Here is an 18584-nt window from a genome sequence, read left to right as displayed (position 1 = left end):
AGAGAGAGAGAGAGAAGGAGAGGAGAGAGAAACCAGCCAGCCAGTATCCCAAAAACGCAAGAAGCGCTGGCGATCTTCAATGAGAAGATCTTCCCTCTTTGCTTCCGCCCTCCAAACTGACTTCGTCTCCGCGCAAACTTCCAGCAAACGTCCAGCATGAGCGGAGACCAACACCATGGATGTGCCACATGAGGCGGACCACACAAGCTGACGCCACCGCTCAAAGTTTGCGCACGGAGACCACTGTGACACTGACTGAACAAACACACAACTTTGCGCGTTTTTCTGCTTTCCCGATACTTTTTACTTGTCGCCTGCCGGTTGGGGTCGCTGGGATTGCTTGGACGTGTAGTTTTTTCGGGGTGGTCCGCTAAGAGGAAGGTGACATGCAGGTTCTCGGTTGGACCGTAGTTCTCCTGTGCCAGTGGATCCTACAGAAGGTGAGTTTATTATATCATCCTGAGAAGAAGAACACAAAAACTAAATACTATTTTAAATGGACAACCAAAGAGAGGAGGGTGCGTTTGGAGAGACACACCTGTCTTTTCCTGTTAGAGGGTCAGTTTCCTAGAAATCACTCCGCAAGGTACAGCAATAATGTTTTTAAACGATTCACTGAAATATATTTTTTTCTAATTAGATACACGGAGGTTTGTTTTTGCCGTATTTCAACTGGGGGAGCTCCATCCAATCTGTGTTGAACTTGATTTAAAGTTGTTAAGTGTTTTTTAAATCGCGTTTGTTAGTTTGAATAAACGGATGTGGGACTTTTGCCGGATCTCAAAACGCGCAGATTTCTGCTGTGTGAGCGTTTTCCCTTTATTCCCAGTTAAGCAGCCCTCCCTTATCTATGCATCTGTTTGCGCTCCCAGCAACTTCCTCTATATTTTTTTTCTTCAGAAGTTAAACACGCCCGTGGCTTGTGTTATTATCTCGGCATCGCACTGGCAGAGAGTTTGTACGGCTAGTTTGACTCTGAAGCTGCTGATGGTGTGCGGTTAAATGTGCACGTGTTCGTGTATGTGCGCATTATATTAGAGCGTTTTTTCTGATTGCTTTACACTGACAGCGGTAATGTAGTTATTGTATAGAAATATCCACACAGAATACAATACAACAGAATACAAGAGGAGGCTGTCTGACCCAGCAGATACACACACTCAGTGTGTCTCTGGCCTCAGCAAGAAATGAAAGAGAATACAAACATCACCTTTCACCATGATCATCCTCTTTTTCTTCTTCCACACCTCTGACACCTTCCTCCCACCTCATGTTCCTTTCCTTTTCTTATTTTTTATTTTTTTTTAAGAATTAAAAAGCATCCCTGAAAGTATAAAACAAGTCTGAATAGCAGTTGAACATCACTTAGTTCGAGTGTTAGAACTAAAGAGCTGAGGGGGCGGATGAGGAACTTTCACTGCTTACAGATTTGCAAACACAGATTTTTTTTAAAAACACCCTGTTGGCTGGGGCTATGTTGTATTGTGACAGGTAATAACACCTACGCGTCTTCTGAAGATTGAATGCAAATCATTTCTGCTGCAAAGTGGGACTGCTCTGCCTCCACCGCATGAGTGCAACTCTGGTTCAAGTATTAGGATTGACTTGGTATTAGATTATATCAGCCATGCTTTTCAGTAATGTGCCATTTGAAATTGTGTCGGATCGTTTTTCTTCTCTCTTTTTTGGTTTTGAGGAGTCGGGTGGGAATAAGAGTCTTGTTTGTTTTGTATGCGTTGTAGATGATGCAGTGATTCGGCTGACTTAAAATGACAAGTTCCATCCTTGGGGGCACTATGATCTTGAGGGATTAATAAGTGAAGAGGTAAAGGAGGCAGTGAAGAAGTGAAGGCAGGTGTAACATTTGGTAAACAGAGAGGAGAGGAATAAAGTAAAGGGTAACATTAAATATCTCACTAACTTAATTTCATGGTGTCTTTGACCAAAACCAGAGGCCAGTTTAGTACATGTCTAAGTGCATTTGCAAGAAGAGGAGACGGGAAGAGAAAGTGAGAGAGGACGAGAATCCTCTCCGGATATCTTTAAACTATCGTTTGTATTTTATAACTGCATCAAAAATGTCAAACTTCTTTCATAGATTATTTGCAGAAATGTGTTTTGAAAAATGTATTTGTTTTAACATACTGGGCGAGGAGTGGGTTTCTTATATTTTTATTAAATAAAAAAAAAATTCTGCATATGATGTCCAACGCTGCAATATTCACAATATGTTTCCACCTTTTGCTTTGAAATGAAATCTACAGTAACAGCACTACAAAAGAAGAAAAGATGTGTGAAAAGCTTCTTTGCTGTTTAATGCTCCCAGTAGGAACAATAGCATTAGCCGGCATCTCAACCTGACAAAATCCTCTTATCTCCCCCCATAAAACAACTAGCTATATACCCCAGGGATATTACAGCAACTGAGTCACTTTAATATCATTATACTGTATATCCTACTTCCTTTGCAATCGTGTCTCATATATTCTGCATAGCTTTGCATTTCTGTCTTGGTGAAATCTGTATGAGAAATACAGCCAAGTGTGTTTCCACGCCTCATGTTCGTGCCCACATTATGTATTTATATTCACGCCATTGTAGGAAACCACAGATTAAACCAGGTGGTTGTTGTTTGTCCCCACACACACACACACACACACACACCCTCAATGTCTTTTTGTCCATCCATCTGTCTGTCTGTGATCATCTAAACTGTCAAACAGCCCAGTTTCAACAAGCAGAAGGCACCACTGGTCTGTAATCTGCGCAAATTATATTCTCTATTCACAAACCGATTAGATATGTAATCTGTTAAAACATGATGATAGAAGCAATCACATTATTGCTATATCTATTGCCTCTGAAATTGTTCCCAGAGATCAAAGCATTCTTTAACCCAAAAAAATGGCACAGATTCATCCAGTGTTTTAATGGATTCTAACATGGTTTGCTTAAGGTTAAGCAACAATCCATTTTTATTTAATTTGTTTTTCTCCCCTTTCAAAAGCCCTGTGCCCCATTTTTGACAACCCATTACTTTTAGAAATGATTTATCACTTGCTTGGTGCAGTGAACAGTTCCACCCCAGGCTTAGTATTAGCCTTAAGGAGCGGGGAATTTAATTTAAATGTGTGAAGATGTCATATATTTTAGACTAATGTAAAATAAAACATCATTATGGACCTGTAGGTCCTGCTTTGTACAGGCACCTGTCATTACTGTGCAGGTTGAGGGGCTCATGTAAACTTAAGCATAAATGCACCTTGTTGGGTATGTATAATAACTGCATCACAACCCCACTACTATTCTGCAATTCATAGTGGATCCAGTAATAATAATGAAGGCAAACAGCAGGCACGGCTACACCGCCAAAATTCAATTACAAACGTGTGCACCCTGTGTTTGACTGACAGCTCCACTACACCTGAGCTTCCAAGAAAGGGAGCATTATGTCTGAAATTATTGATAAGGCAATGGTATTATTTTTAAGGCACAAAGGAAGAGAAACCCAGAACATATTCAGGCTCTCTGACAGTTGCTGCTGCTGTTCTCTGCTGAAAAGGCCTGTTGCTGGTGTTTTGTTCTCTTCCTGTTGGAGCCACCAGTTCATGCTGGATATAGGGATGTTAAAGAGGTTCCTGGGTCAGAGATTTGGCTACTGTTCATCCATAATAAATGCATTTCATCGCTATTTTGTTTTAGATATTATCAGAAGGGATTTGAGGAAGGATCCTCACTTGTAGAGAAAGTGCACCTTAAAGTGAAAGTAGCATTGTTACACTGTGAAAATAATCCATTACAAGTTCAACTCATGCATTAACACTATTACTTAAGTAAAGGTAGACAAGTATTATAATCAAATTGTACATGAAATATATTTTCATTATGCAGAAGAATGACCTCTCTGAGTGTTACTGTCTTGGTGGTGGGATGAAACAGATGAGGTAGCAGGATGGATGCGGTGATTTATTGAGTGTCCAAGAGGCAGGCAGGTAACAGGTAATGAAAATGCCAAACAGCAAAAATGATAAAGCAACAAAGGAACAAAGGAAGTGGGCTGGTATAAGTAGTGAGTGACTGATGAGGAAAGTGGGAGCAGGTGAACATATGGATGAGGAAGTCTGGTGAACAGGCAAATAACTTATATTGAAAGGTGATTAGCGTTTAAAGAAGTGTTTCCCAAACTTTTCACACTGGTTCCCTTGACAATATGCCAACAGCATTTTTCCATTGGATTATTGCAGAAAAAAAAGCTCTGTTGCAAACAAATATTTATGATACTTACATGTTTTGTTCAGCAAGATAATCTTCACAAACGCTCCACATTGTTTTAAGCGCGAATACAATCACAATGTCAAAAGCTCACTTTTGGCTTCAGTCAAACTACGCTACGAAGCTCAAGGCGAGGAGTCTGGATTGATGATGTTAATTAGTCTCATTTAGCCACTTGGTAGCATTCGCCTTCTTAAAGACACGTAAAAGCTTCTCAATTCACAAGCTGGATATTTACTGACGTATTTAATATTGTAGAGCAAAGTGTTCAAATCTACCCTAATACATCCACCACAGCACAGGTTTTACAGCATACAGCCCATGGGTGTGCTTTAAGATAATAAAAGTGCTGGTTACAGCCAGGATATCTATTATAACAGCCGCATACATCAGGAAAGGATATGACACATGGGTCTGATTCACGGTCACTAAGCAGAGGAAAGTCTGAATTTGGATATCAGTGAACTTTAGAACAGGACATCATGATTTGAATAAGGGCTACTTTACTGTTCATCCTGGGTAGTTGAAGGTGTTTTTAATGCATAAGAGTCCAAAGATTCTAGCAGCGGTTATTAAAAAAGTACCCGTTTCTCACTTCTTCTATACTCTTTGGAACAGTTTGGGGAAGGCAACTTTTTGTCTCACAAGCTGTGACAATTACTCTGTTATTGGATTGTTATTACTGATGCATTCATGTGTTAGTAGCATAAAGCTAACCAATAGTTTGCAATGCATCATATTTTATAAACTGATCATATATTTTGTATTTAAAATCAGAATCTGCAATGTTGTGGCTTAAAAAAACACAAAATTTCCCTCCAGAATAGTGGAGTTGAAGTACAAAGCACTATGAAATGGAGATAGTAGAGTAGAAGCGCCTCAAATGTGTACTTAAGCACAGTACTAATGTAAATGTTAGTTACGTTCCACTACTGATTCTCACTTTTTGTTATTATAACTAGGGCTGCAACAACGAATCGATAAAATCGATAAAAATCGATTATCAAAAGTGTTGGCAACGAATTTCATTATCGATTTGTTGTGTCGCGCGATTATTACGCTGGGCAATAAGTCGCGGAGAAAAAAAAAGAGCAGAGCGGAGCAACTGGCCGGCCATCGTTTCTGAGATTGGAGTGAGACACGAGAAAAGCTGAGGTTGTGATCTTCTCAAAAATAGAAGATCTTTGACGAGTCGAGTCTTGGCCAATCAGCGTCTTCGTGTTCCTCAAACTTGTTTTTAATGGAAGCTAGTCAGCTTGCTATCACGTTAGCTAACGTGTTTGGGTATTGTCGTTAAAGTTACTTTATGTTCCGTTACAGTTCAGTCTTGCTTGTAAAAAAAGTAATGTGGTGAAACATGCCGTCACCCCCCGGTCTGGTTCAGTTCACGCTGTCACTCGTTCACGTTAAACCGGCACACCGGCGGATCTGGCTGCAGGTTTTTTTTTTTTTTTTACTCAAAGTAGAATGAAGCAAATCACGTAGTTGGGCTTAGCCAACAACGTGACGTCGTGGTCATAAGAGAGCCAGAATGAAAGAGTTTAAGGAAGAGGACGCTCTATATGTAGCAGTACAGCTTCCCTCTGTCCCAGTATTTCATACATATTGATAAAGCAGGGCATGCTAAATGCAGCCTCTGGAGGGATCAATTACAGTAAAAAGGGCTCACATTTGGCAGATGTAAAGCATATATGTGTATGTTTTTAGTGTTAGTCCATTTTATTGTTTTAATTAACAGCTCAGGGATGTTCAAGGAGCAACCTGTTTGTGCACTTTCTGAAGATGTTTTGCACTGTCACTTCTGTTTTTGAATAAAGGGTTGGAAATGAACGCTTTTTTGATAAAAAATGTTTTTATCCAATTCATCGATTAATCGAAAAAATAATCAACCGATTAATCGATTATTAAAATAATCGTTAGTTGCAGCTCTAATTATAACAATAGTACTTCTGCATGTTCCGGCATAAATCCTATTGTTTGTGTTACTTTGGTTGTTGCTGCAAGAAAAACAAGAGGAGAGTAAATCAAGAGTACAGGATCAAGTGTGTGTGTGTCAGTCTAAAGTACATGTCAAATATATCTCAAAGTGCTTCTAGAGATGTTCAAACATAAATGTGAGAAGAACACAAATGAGAGGATAATAAGGGAGTAGACTTTTCATTTCCAGACACTTGAAAAATAAATTTGTTAGACACTTATCTCATTCAGTTCAGAGCTTTTTCACATTTCAGCGACTCCAAAAAGCTCCATTGTCGACTGTGTGGAGGACAGCAGATGTGTCTCAGCTTTAAATGCAGAGGCAGATCACACTTCTTTGGGCAGACAGGAACAGCTGGGAAGGGGTGCTGTGTTGTTTAAACTGTCACACATGCAACTGGCTTTGGAACTCAGTCACAAGCTGGTCCTGCTGACCCGCCTGTAACTCTGCCTGTGCAACATTTGAGATGTTTCTCTCATAGTACAGGGTTTTTCCTGTTTTACATTAAAGCAGTTTTCAGTGTAATCACGTTGCACCTTTTAGAGCAATGGTGAGGAAAGAAGCCAAAAACACAGATCACTGCCATCATGACACTGTTGCATGTTCATTTGTGACTTGCACATTTAAATATACCAAATTTAATGTGATTTTCATTTCATTGTGATCAAAATACAAAGATTCAAATCTTGAATTTTAATTGATTTTGAAACTATTTTGAATCTATAACTAAACATCTTTTTGCCAAATGTTTTGAAAATGAAAAGTTGCCGTTGACAAATAACATCAGTGCCAAGAATATCATCTTTGATTATGAAATTACATCAGTTTTGATCACAGCTTTTCCTGTTCATGTGAGATCATTTTGGCTTTACAATGATAGAAAAAAAATATGTGATTTTTTTTGTATGACTTGAGTTATATGTGAAACACTCCATTCCTCAATTGAGTATATATATTTTGTATTTTTTTTTGTGTGCCACCATCAGGATAATTATTCCCACAATTGAAGTTGTATCATCTTGGATAATACTTTACCAATCTGCCAGTTCTGCTAGTTCAACTGGAGTCCACGTCGACATGGACTCCAGTTGAACTGGATAGATTTAGATGGTCAAAGGTCACTGTGACCTCACAAAACACATTGTTGGGCCATAACTCAAGAATGAATATGCTCTTATGACGATTTCACAAAAATGTCTCATAAGATAAAATCATAAAATGTTGACCTGGAAAAACATGACAACAACATGAGAATGTATATTGGATTAATTGGTTACCATTCGCCTATACCAGCTATGCTTAGGTCCGACTGGGGGTTGCAGTGCTACAGGGAAAGTCACCAAAGTCATGATGACTCAACCACCAGGCGACATGAACATCTGTTCAGAATTTTATTGCAACAGACTGGCATTGCCATCCTCATACCAGCAAAATACCAGCAAAAATACGAGGCTTTTGACCATCGTTCGAGGTCACCTAATTAATATTTGCATCCTAAGACCAATAAATGTTGATGGAGTGATGATAGTTGTACTCTCACTCTGCAACTCATTGAGCAGAAGGTGGCACAGGAGGCCCTGTGTACCAACACAGTTAAACTCACCACAGTTAAATGATCTGTTGGCTCCCTCCTTTCAGCCTGGTAGTACTATCTCCTGTTATGCACAGTCGAACAGCGGAATGATTTATGTTATTATTCCTGCAGTCTGCTACTTTGTTTTTACATTTTTTACAGCGCTTTAGGCCACTCGTGTTGTGAGGTATTTACTCTCCTTTTATTCCATGTCCTATGTTTAAACTATATCTGTTTTTCATACTTATTTCTAAATGAATGCTTTTTTAAAAATAGGACAAGGTATGCATGGTGAGAAAAGACAGGCTTTTGAAAAAAACGTTGTATATTTTTCAGTTTAATTTTACAAACTAGCCTCCAGCTGTCGTAAGAGTCTTGCTTTGGTTGACTTGGTTGTGAATGCCAGATGGTGGGCTTTCACATAACTGCAAATAACATTGGCAATTGGTTGAAGCTTTTATGTGGAAAAGAAAAATATGGAAATCAGAGAAGCCGAAGCTCACAACTTGAATAGAACGCCTCCTCCTGTCTCGTCTGGGCTCTTGTGGAGTTACAGAAAGCTCAAGTTAATATAAAATGGTAAACAAAATGTCTTTCATATATTAACAATTTATGGCATGATGGCAATGATCAGATACAACAAACCCTATTTCGATCTGGTTCTTGTTCAGTGATTTACTATCTTTACTGGCTGAGTTGTGCGGTCTATGTCATTTTGAAATCAGTGGAACCAAATTAGAAAAAGAAAAAAAAAGAAAAATGCTTTATTCATGTTGCCTGCATATTAAACTTGTCACATGTAACTCTGGCAGGATGAAAAATGAACTGCAATCATGCTGAAAACGGGAACGTTTAAATGGCTGCACAGATTGTGTTTGCATAGTTGAGAGTTGTGTAGTTACTCTTAATACCATTCCAGGTGTACAAAGCTTTATCAGAATATCGCAATGTCAATGTTTATGCGCAGTTTATGGTATTTTTGCAGGGTTTGGATTCCCAGCTAAACAAGTATCCAAATAAACTTGCATTAAAGCAGTGGTTCTCAAACGCCCCACTTTGGAGGAAGAAATATGTTCAGGCCGCACCACCGCAACAAAATTGTAACCAATTGCTCCATCAGACAAAAACTTTGTTAGAACAATGCAAATAAAGTTCTATCTGTGCAAAAAATAACTAATATTTGGCTGCAATTACCTGTTTTGCACTGAATATATTTTCAAGATAATAACAATAACGTGCAACCTGTGCCAAACAAAACATAATTAGTGCAGATATTTGAGCCATCACGTTTTATCAGTATTAGTGGCTTAAATCTTTTTAAATCAGGGTTGCAGGCACTCTCAATTCATGCTCAACGTTGAGCTTAGATCGGTATTCTGTTTTGAGAGATGCAACAGCAGAAAAGCGATCTCACGGAGATCTTACTGAGATCTCATGGAGATCGGCTTTTGGCAAAACGGCAAGAATCGGCTAGTAACGTAAACATACAGGCAAATACAGGCATTTCTCCATGTATTTACTGATGATGTTTTATGTCCGTGTACTTTTGTAATATGTGAATTTCTCAATAAAGGTCTAGAAATAAAGAAATTCTTGAGAACAAACTGTGTTGTTTAATGTCAAGGCTGTCATAAAGTGATGTGGATACAGTTTGTATCTTTAGTTTAAAACCAATGTGTATTTGATCAAGGAGTGAGGCTGTACCTTATGTTTCTCTTCTAAAAAAATATAATAAAAATAAAATAATGTTTTTTTTAAACCCTTAACTATAGACTAGATCCTGAGCTTCAGTAAAAGTAGTTATACAGGTCATCCTTGTTATCAGTAGGGTTACAGTGCATGTCATATGACCGCAACGTCCAAGATTAAATTACGACCTTGGGATCTTTGTTGCGTTCCCTCCTCCACCTCCACCGCCCCATTTCAACACTGTCCGTCGTCAAATCCATGCGAAATTGCCAAAAGAAAAGAGAAAAAAAGCAATAATGCAACAGCGTTAAAATGCAAGTAAATGTCTCTAATTCAGAAACTCAAAGGTGTAGTTACATTGTTGGTTTCTGTCTGTTAACACAGCATTAAAAATGCAGTGCAGTGGTGGTGGAGCGAGGTAGAGAGCGAAAAAAGAGAGGTTATTATTGAGAGCAAACTGTGAGAATAAAATGTTATTTTCTAAATGTTTCACAGCGGTTACGTCTTAAAGCACAAAGAAACGCATCCACACCTCCTCACACACAGGTACCGGATTTAAAATTAATGCAGCCCAAGGCACGCATTCATCCCGCGGTGGGCTGTCTGGGCCTGTCTGTCAACAAGGGGTGTGACAACGTGGCGGTGTTTGACCTGTGAATGAGACCGGGCTGCTCACTCCGCTTATTGGCAAAGCGTTACACCCCAACGTGGAGTCCAAATGCCTTCTCTTGATGCCCAGAAAACGCAGCAAAATAATAATAAGAGTGAAAACAAAGGCAGAAAGCAGGATCTCTGCAGATACAGAATGAGAAGGATTATTTTATTAAATAATTAACTAATGATTAACTAAATATAGTTAATATTTATAAGGGAAGGCTGAAGTAAAAATGAAACTTCGTGGTGAGAAAAGAAAACGTTCCGTTCCTTAATTCATACAAGCCCAGCGTAAACAAACACAGTGAAAGGAAATACTGTTTCAACAGTCAATGCACAACGCAAGCTTGAACATAATAACATAAAATACCCCTGGCCTGTTCTTGGATACATTTGCTCTTGTGCTTCAGTGAAACATTTGCTACACAGAGACAGAAGCAGAACTCCGGGCTCCACATCAGGTCATGGCAGGCAGCCTCACTGCCATGACAGTCTGGAGAAGGAGGCCTGTGGACAGCTGCTGCCTCAACCCCAAGAGGGCCTCGCACCTCGTGGCCTGACCAGCCGCCCAGCCTCCAACACGGCTCTCTGTGTAACTGCCAGCTTGGGCCCATGGAGGAGGAAGCGATGATGTTGGAAATGGTTGGTGGGAGAGAGCAAACAGCAGGCCTGTGAAACTCCATGTTTCTCAATGTTCTAGGTTTTGTATCATTATGCTTTTCTATAATCTTTCCTCACTGGCCTTCATACTCTGTATCCTCTATTTGCTCACTCCCTCTTTCTGCCTCTGCTCTCTGCCTGAGTGAAGGAAAGGGGGATGAGGGCAGAGCAGGCGAAGCACATATAGAGGTCCAGGTCAAGATAACCACACCTGATCTGTCTTGAACTGAGCTCTACCCACACCGCAGAATACACACTCGCATAGCATTTTAATGCATCCTGGCCTGCCCCAATGGATGGGCCAGCAGTATTACAATAGTACTGCGTATGACTCACCAAGCCTTATGGAGCGACTGTGGAAAATTGCTCCCTGAAAGGAGTTGTGGGGGGCAAGAAAGAGAGAATATGCGAGGAGGCGATAACGTCTGAAAAGGAATCAATTCAAAAATATTACTCGTAATCTGTTTGCCGAAAAAAATACCTGGCACAGACACACTTGCATAGAATGGAGCTATGACGAAATCAAATTATCTCCAAGCACAGGCATAAACACTTACACAACCAAGAGGTGAAATTCAGAAATGCAGGGTACACAAGTACCCAATTGTTCATGTTGTCATGACCAAGGTGTGATAGACAAAGAGCTTATCTATTACACAGCAATTACCATTGAGGTACTATACAGCCATGATGGTAGAGGGGAGAAAATGAACACTTAGCTGCAGCCGATAAAGGGACATTACAGCTGGCTGTGTCGTGGCCCTGTAACGCTGTCTGCTAAGAGGCCACACATCCATCACCACACCGCGTCCTTCTGAGCAGAGGAGAAGGGCAGAGGGGAACTCCACAACTTCATCCATCATCTCACCTTTTAAATGTTGGCTTCATCTTAGAGCGAGGACTAATTAATTGAGAACACTTTTACAATTTAAAAGTTACTGACTGTAGGCAGTAGGGCCGGGTTATTTGTACTTTTTGGTCCCGACTCAAATTTACTGAAGGGTTAGTCATTGGATGTCTGTTGAGATTTGTACTTCCTTTGTTGATTGATTAGATATTTTTAATTTCAGACTTAATTTTATTTATTCAAATATCTTGTATGACTGCTTGTTTTTCGCACCCTTGGCTCTATGGCAATGTTGGTCGGTCCACCACTTTTATCCAGACAGGCATTTCTCAACAACTAGCGATAGGTTAACCTGTCATTTTGTAAAGGCATTCGTGATCCTCAGAGGACGACTCCATATGACTTTGGTGATCCCTTAACTTTTCTTCTCGTGCTATTATCAGGTCAGAATTGTTTGGTTTATGACTTAACACCAGGAGAACTAAAGACATTCCCATCATCCTCAGTCATACTTTGTGTTTAGTGCTAATCAGCAAATATTACTATCATGCAAAACAATGACGTTAAACATGGAAAACATTTTAACTGCTAAATAACATCATGTTAGCATGCTAATGTTAGCTTTGAGCTCAAAACACCACCGTAAGTGCATCTTCTCATTGCCGCTATAGCTTGGCTGGGGACTCTTAAGTCTACGGTGACCAAGTATAAAAGAAACCCAGTATGAAAACTCTATTTGTCTGTATATTTTTCAATCAATCATCTTATTCGAAAACTCTACGGTTAGTCTTTTACGTGTGTTAATATACTAAGAGCTGTAATAATTGTTCCCTATCCTAATGCGATATAGTGCTCGTATGTGTTAGTGCATGAACGTGTGCTTAAGGGTCCCGGTTTGGGGATTTCAAATATGGTTACCCTACTTTAGTCTTGTTTAATATTTAATATTTGAGAACTTTGGAGTGTTGGAAAAAACATGTTTATATTTCTCAATAAATGGCATGGAAAATATGTATTGTGTTGGTAACTCAGGTGTTATATTTGCACTAGTATTACAAAGTCGCAAGTTATTGTCAATCATAACACTTGTCAATCATAACACTTCTGTTTTTTTGAGAGGTTGTATGTTTTTTGTTTCTATTCTCGTTATGTATTTAACTATTAGTTTGCTGAGTCTCTCCTGCGGTTTTGTTGTTGTTGTTGTCTTCTTTTGCATGATTTAATAAATAAAGCAGCAGGGCGAGATTCTGGGTGTAAAGGGGTCAGCCCTACTTTGGATTGCTCTGCTGGTGTTGCTCCACTTTGAGAGGTCCCCAGTCATCTCCGTGATGTGAGCAGTGTCTTAATCTCTCTCTCTCTCTCTCTCTCTCTCTCTCTCTCTCTCTCTCTCTCGCTCCCCCCCCCCCCCCCCCCTCAGTTTTTCCTGGCTGCAAGGAGCAGAGTTGAGCTTTGGAAATAAATCACATCAGAATGGACACTTGGCTCCTGATGATGGGCACCGTGTTTGTTTCATACATGCATGATGAGTAGCTCGGCTCTCGGCGGGGGCCACCAGTTATGGCACCCCGCCGTTGCCCGTGGTCAATGTGTTGCCTAGTCTCAGCTCCCCCTGGGAGAAAACACACGCTGTGTTTCGTACATTTGCTATTTGATAAAGCAGTGTGTATTCTGATGCGTTCACGTGTGTTTACTGGTGCGAGAGACAAGCATGAGAACTGAACACGGGCTCACACAGAGCGCTGAATTGTTGAGGAAAAAAGAAAATGTGTGTGCGTCGGTGTGGGGTTGTTAACGTGCACAATTTAAAATGAACGAAATATATATATAAATATTCTGTAGATGCAGGTGTTTGATTTATTTTTCTGTTTTCCCACACATGCAAGCAATATTTGTAAATGAGTGTAGCACATACAGTATAGTATTAAACAGCCTTGGCTTTTCACAACGTCCAATGATTAATAGTGACACACCCAGGGGAGAAATATAGAAAAGGATTATGTGCATGTAATGAAATATTAAGTGTAATCCGAATGACACCAAATATCATAACTCATGGTGCAGACAGCAGAGAGTGCTCAGGGTCAGCTCAGTGTGAGGACCCCGCCACAGATGAAACTGTAGAGGAGGGATTCGTTTTTTCTGTTTAAAAAGAAAAATCATTTTTTAATATCTCCAGCATCGCTTGTAATGCATTCATTCAGACATGCATTGAATTTATTGGAGAACTAAGGCAGGGTGAGAGTGAAAAAAGAGAGACACAGGTACTGAGCTGGGATTGTGACCACTCTGGTAAGCCTCAGTTTGCGCTGAATCTTAGCCTCTTAATAAATAAGAGATCTTGCGGAAATCTGCTCACCATACAATAATCTCAGGGATTTCATGTTTTTTTTTAAGAAGACATATAATAATGGAGTCTTGTTTTCTTTGTTGTTTGTCCTTTCAGGATTTTAAGAGCTACTGTACATGGAATGCATTATTGAGATGAAAGAAAGACAGATTTGTTTCCCTGCGGATTGTTTTCACATGTCAAAACTTTCTTTATAGATATTGTTTCCTGGACTCGAGCTTAATGGAGAACGGTCAGGAGATTTCAGGGGAGAAGCGAGCACTCTGCAGAATCATTTGGTCACAGATTGCTGGCTCCTCTCTCAGTCTACAGTACTTCTCAGTCTTTCTCTCTCACTGTCTTTCATCTTACACCTTTCTCACCTGCCACCTGCCTGTCACAACCGTCACAATCGGGCCTCTATCCTTCACTCCATCGCCCCATTTCTCTTGCATGTTTTTTCCACATCCTCCTCGCTCCTGCTCCCCTCTGCCTTGATTCTGGTCATGCCCGGCCCGCAACTACTTTTGTGTCTGATTAAAATGTAGCCCTGGAAGATAGACAATATGTGAGGAGAATTTCATATTTTAAGCTTCCAGCTCATAGTGTTCTGATAGCTTGTGCTGGTGGAGAGGAGATTTGCGTTTTTCCTTTTTTCCCTCTCCTGGTGGTTTCTGGCTCAAGCCGCCATGTTTCTCTCTGGGTGTTTCTGGATCAAGACATGGCAGTTCTCGCTGCTGAATTATATACAATCTCTACTTGGTTTTTAGTTAATTAGCCCAAGCAACGAAGAAGCAGGGGGGGTGGATGGGGAGATTGATGGCAAGAAGGAAGGAGGGGTGTATGCGGAGGCGGCGGGGGTAGACTTTCCCTCCTTTAACTCGGTCCAAGTTGGCCCAAAAGAGATCGCTGGGGAGGGAGTCTAGGTCAGGACTAAGGAAGGAGAAGAGTGCAGAGAAAACTGAACTTGAAACTGTGCGGCTAAAGGATGAACATCCGAAAATTGTCAAACATCCTAACTGCCCTCACATTGGCGAATTTGATCACGTTACTCCTCATGCAGAGCTTAACTGTCAGCCTGTCTTAGAGGACCATGACATGCATGTTTTTGATCTTGTTACAGATTTTGAACAAGATAATTATATATTGATGGGCTGTAGCTGTCAGTGAGGAAGTTAATATGGGAGTAGCCTTTTAGGTAACAATCCACAAATATTGTTCACTCACCGCAGTCTGACAAGGCTCACTATGTGTTTGTTTGGGTTAGAGGCAATATCAGCTGGTGTAGACCAAAATCTCTTTGTTGATGATTGGATCGACCCAGGGCAGAACTGGCCATCTGGCAGACTGAGCACTTTCCCGGTGGGCCGACGTGCCTTTTAGGCCGACACGACTGCTCTTTTTCTCTTTTTTTGGTCTGACCGGCCCATAAAACAGGTAGATCGCCCCAAATTTTTTTTAATTGACAGTGAAGAGGTGATGATGATAGAGAAACGTGCACATCTGTCTATATCCACCCACACATAATTGTTTGTGTGTGCGTGCTCAGCTGAGAGGCGTGTCCTACCGAATAGAGAGCAGAAAGTCCTCTTCGGTGTTTGACAAATATTAGCGATATAATTTATTACAAAACACATTACAAACTGCATTGATTGCACAGACATTAGACGGGCTACTTCGGAAAAAAACACCGGTGGCAGCAACTTGATGATTGCGCAGTACACATTAAAAAGTCGCTGCATTGTTTTTAGCTTGAAGCTAAGGTTCATATGTTCTTCAAACACATTTTTATGTCTCTGCACCGGCAATAGCTGTGGCTGGAAGCATTATTATTTCAGGTTGTGCGTCTGTACGTCCGTCTTGTCCATTCTAGTGAGTTAGGGTCATATCTCAAGAACGCCTTGGGGGGGATTTCTTCTGCTAATTATGACAATTTCAAAGTCTCATTTTGGAAACACACTGAAACTTGACTGGTTAGCAGAGGCAAACAACCCCAAAACAGTAATTCTAGTTTGCTATATGTATTGAAATCCTCTTGATTTCCCAATAAATAATTTCTTCTGACAAAAAAAATACTATCTGTGGCTGTCGCAGGACTGTAATAAACCTCTTAAATCATTTAATTTGGGCTACCTGTCTGTCGACCTGCCTGTCTACCTGCCTGTTCACTCACTGTGCATTGTCAGAGTCTTCCACAATCTGCTTGTTTGACAGCTGTGAGTACTAACAATAGCCATATTCGTTGTTTATGTTCGTTATGATAATTTTGGGAGAGTGGCTTTGGAGGGATGCTCGAAGGGACGAGCTGTCAGTGTTGCTGACTTGGCGACGTCTTCGCTAGATTTAGTGACTTTTGGGGGGGATTGAGCGGGGGTTAAGCGAAAATGCCAGAGCAGATTATTTATCCCAAGCCAGCCCTGCATGCATTTTAAAAGATGGACTGATCATTTACAACCTGAATGGAGGAACATGCCACTCACTTGGTTGGATGGAGTATGGAGTTCACATTTCAGAAAAATTGAATTGCTGCTAGAATATACTGCATTTAGATTCTTTATACAACTCACTGGTATATTCTTAGTCAAAATGTAATTAGAGATATTTCAATTTGCAAAGTGTTATAATAATAATAAATACCTTTTATGTACATGTGCAGCGTGGATAGTTAGACATAGAAACTTTGGTTCACATCCTGGTTGATCAGTTTCTTTCCCTAATCTTCACTAAGAGGTTGAAATGAAAGCTTATGGTTAGGGGGAAAAAATCATAGGGGTAATTTTGTAAAGCACCTACAGAGGATGTAAGATCTAGTTTATCGTTTTTGTTTTTGTTGGTTTTGTTTTATCAGTAAATGTACCTAAAAAAAGGCAACAAAACGGTCTTGTGGATTAAAGTGGTTAAAATATTGGCAATGCAGTCTTTTTGTAGTTTAAATTCAGTATGAGGCGGGCGGTGCTCAGTTCAAATTCTACACAGCTCACATGATAAACACTACTCTCATGTCACGCATTCATTTGGATTTTCTTTTTTATTGTGAAAGATTTACAGTTGTAATCCATACGAGCAAAAATATATAGTTTTAAACCAGAACCAGCTAGTTCACAACAACTCCGCTTTTTTTTGCATCAAGCAAGTATGAAACGTCAGGTTATGACGCAAATTCAGGATCTGACCTTAATAAAGAAAGCTGCAACTGTTGTCCTCGTGCCTCATTCTGAGTCGCAGCTGGATCACACACACTCATATGAAAAAAAGAGATAGCTTTCTCTCTGTGTGTCAAAAAAAATGCAGATAGAACCAGTTTCCTGAACTCCCAGTTCACTTCACTCAGTGGATGTCACCCCCTTACCCCCTCTCCCGTCGGTAGACACTTGGACCAGGCCCCAACCTGCATGTAGCGACATGACCAGTCAGTGACAGCGACATAATGTGGCACCTAGAGAAACAGACAGAGAATGAGGGCTGGGAAGTGACAGACAGACGGAGAAACGGACACATATGCTGCACCACTGAGAGGCTGGACGCCTCTCCGCAGACAGCTGTGCTTCTGTATGTTCAGCTGAGGAGAGTGTGAACAATGTAATGCAGCACAAACAAGGAGGGCATCAGCAGAATCAGTGTAACCTCCTGAAGGACCCAGCGGGCAATGCTGATCAAACTCTTCTTCTTCTACTTATGACTTTGGGCAGAGAAGTTGACAAAAAATAACCTTAAACTGTCAGTGCATGTCTGCTTTCGTGAAATTTGTTGCATGAGGGGCTGCGTGAAGTTCAACCAACTACAGTTTAGGGATGAAAAGGCAGTGAACGCTTGAATGAATCAAGTTAATTTGCGAGCTCTGTGATGCATTCGACTCATCCTCTACACACTACAGGATTTTCCAAGTCTGTATTTCTTTCATTCTCTTTTCTTGTTCCAAACTTTTCAGTTGTAAACCAATTTTCTCTGTTTACTGGATTTAAAGTCTGAAATTAAATTGTTAGGGGTGTCTTTCTGCTCCGGGGTAGAGATCCGCTCTGTAAATTACGTGTCTTGTGTGCTATTTTGAGAGAAAATACCCGAAAGGGAAAAATTTATATTTCATATTTTTGGTTTCATTGCAGTGTGTCCAGTCTCTTCAGACTGTTGCTACTCTGTCTACACAGACAGACATGATTTGCATTTGTTTGTTTGTTTACATTGTCTCTCCACTCCCCTGCTGGCTCAGCTGTCAATCAAACACGAACACGGGCCCACCCACTCAGAGCCCCGATGACTAAAGGAGCATTTCTGATATACTCCTTCTCATCTGCTGTTCTTTAAATAGCTATTTTTTTTTTCATTCATTTTACTATTTTATATTCTTCTCTTAGATCCCAACTAGCTTTCACAACTTGGTTTGTCCTCCTGGGGTCCATATCTTTTTTTATTCTAGAGTAAAAATCATTCAATTGGAAAACCACGTTGATATTGATTTTTGACTGCAAAACAGAATGATTTTGGTGTTTTTAATGTGGCCTTAAAGGAATACTTCTCCCAATTTTCTTTGTATCATTGCAGTGTGTGCAGATGAACGGTGTTTGGTTCCCTCCATGAGGCCCGCCGC

The 18584-nt window shown here is 40.4% G+C and overlaps 1 protein-coding gene across 1 annotated transcript in view; it reads left to right on the top strand.

Moving 5' to 3' along the window:
* Positions 1-386: 386 nt before the first annotated feature.
* nxph4 (neurexophilin 4) overlaps positions 387-18584 on the top strand; it is a gene marked incomplete at both ends in the record, with an annotated part of 40754 nt that continues 22556 nt past the window's right edge. The window contains one exon of the mRNA XM_079217731.1: positions 387-440. Within this exon, the coding sequence (XP_079073857.1) occupies positions 387-440 (54 nt within the window). The remainder of the gene's footprint in view (positions 441-18584) is intronic.

This window comes from Taurulus bubalis (genome assembly GCF_910589615.1).
Source record: "Taurulus bubalis genome assembly, chromosome: 5".
Lineage (NCBI taxonomy): Eukaryota > Metazoa > Chordata > Actinopteri > Perciformes > Cottidae > Taurulus > Taurulus bubalis.
Note: the sequence above shows the minus strand (reverse complement) of the source record. Positions and strands in the feature narration are given on the sequence as shown.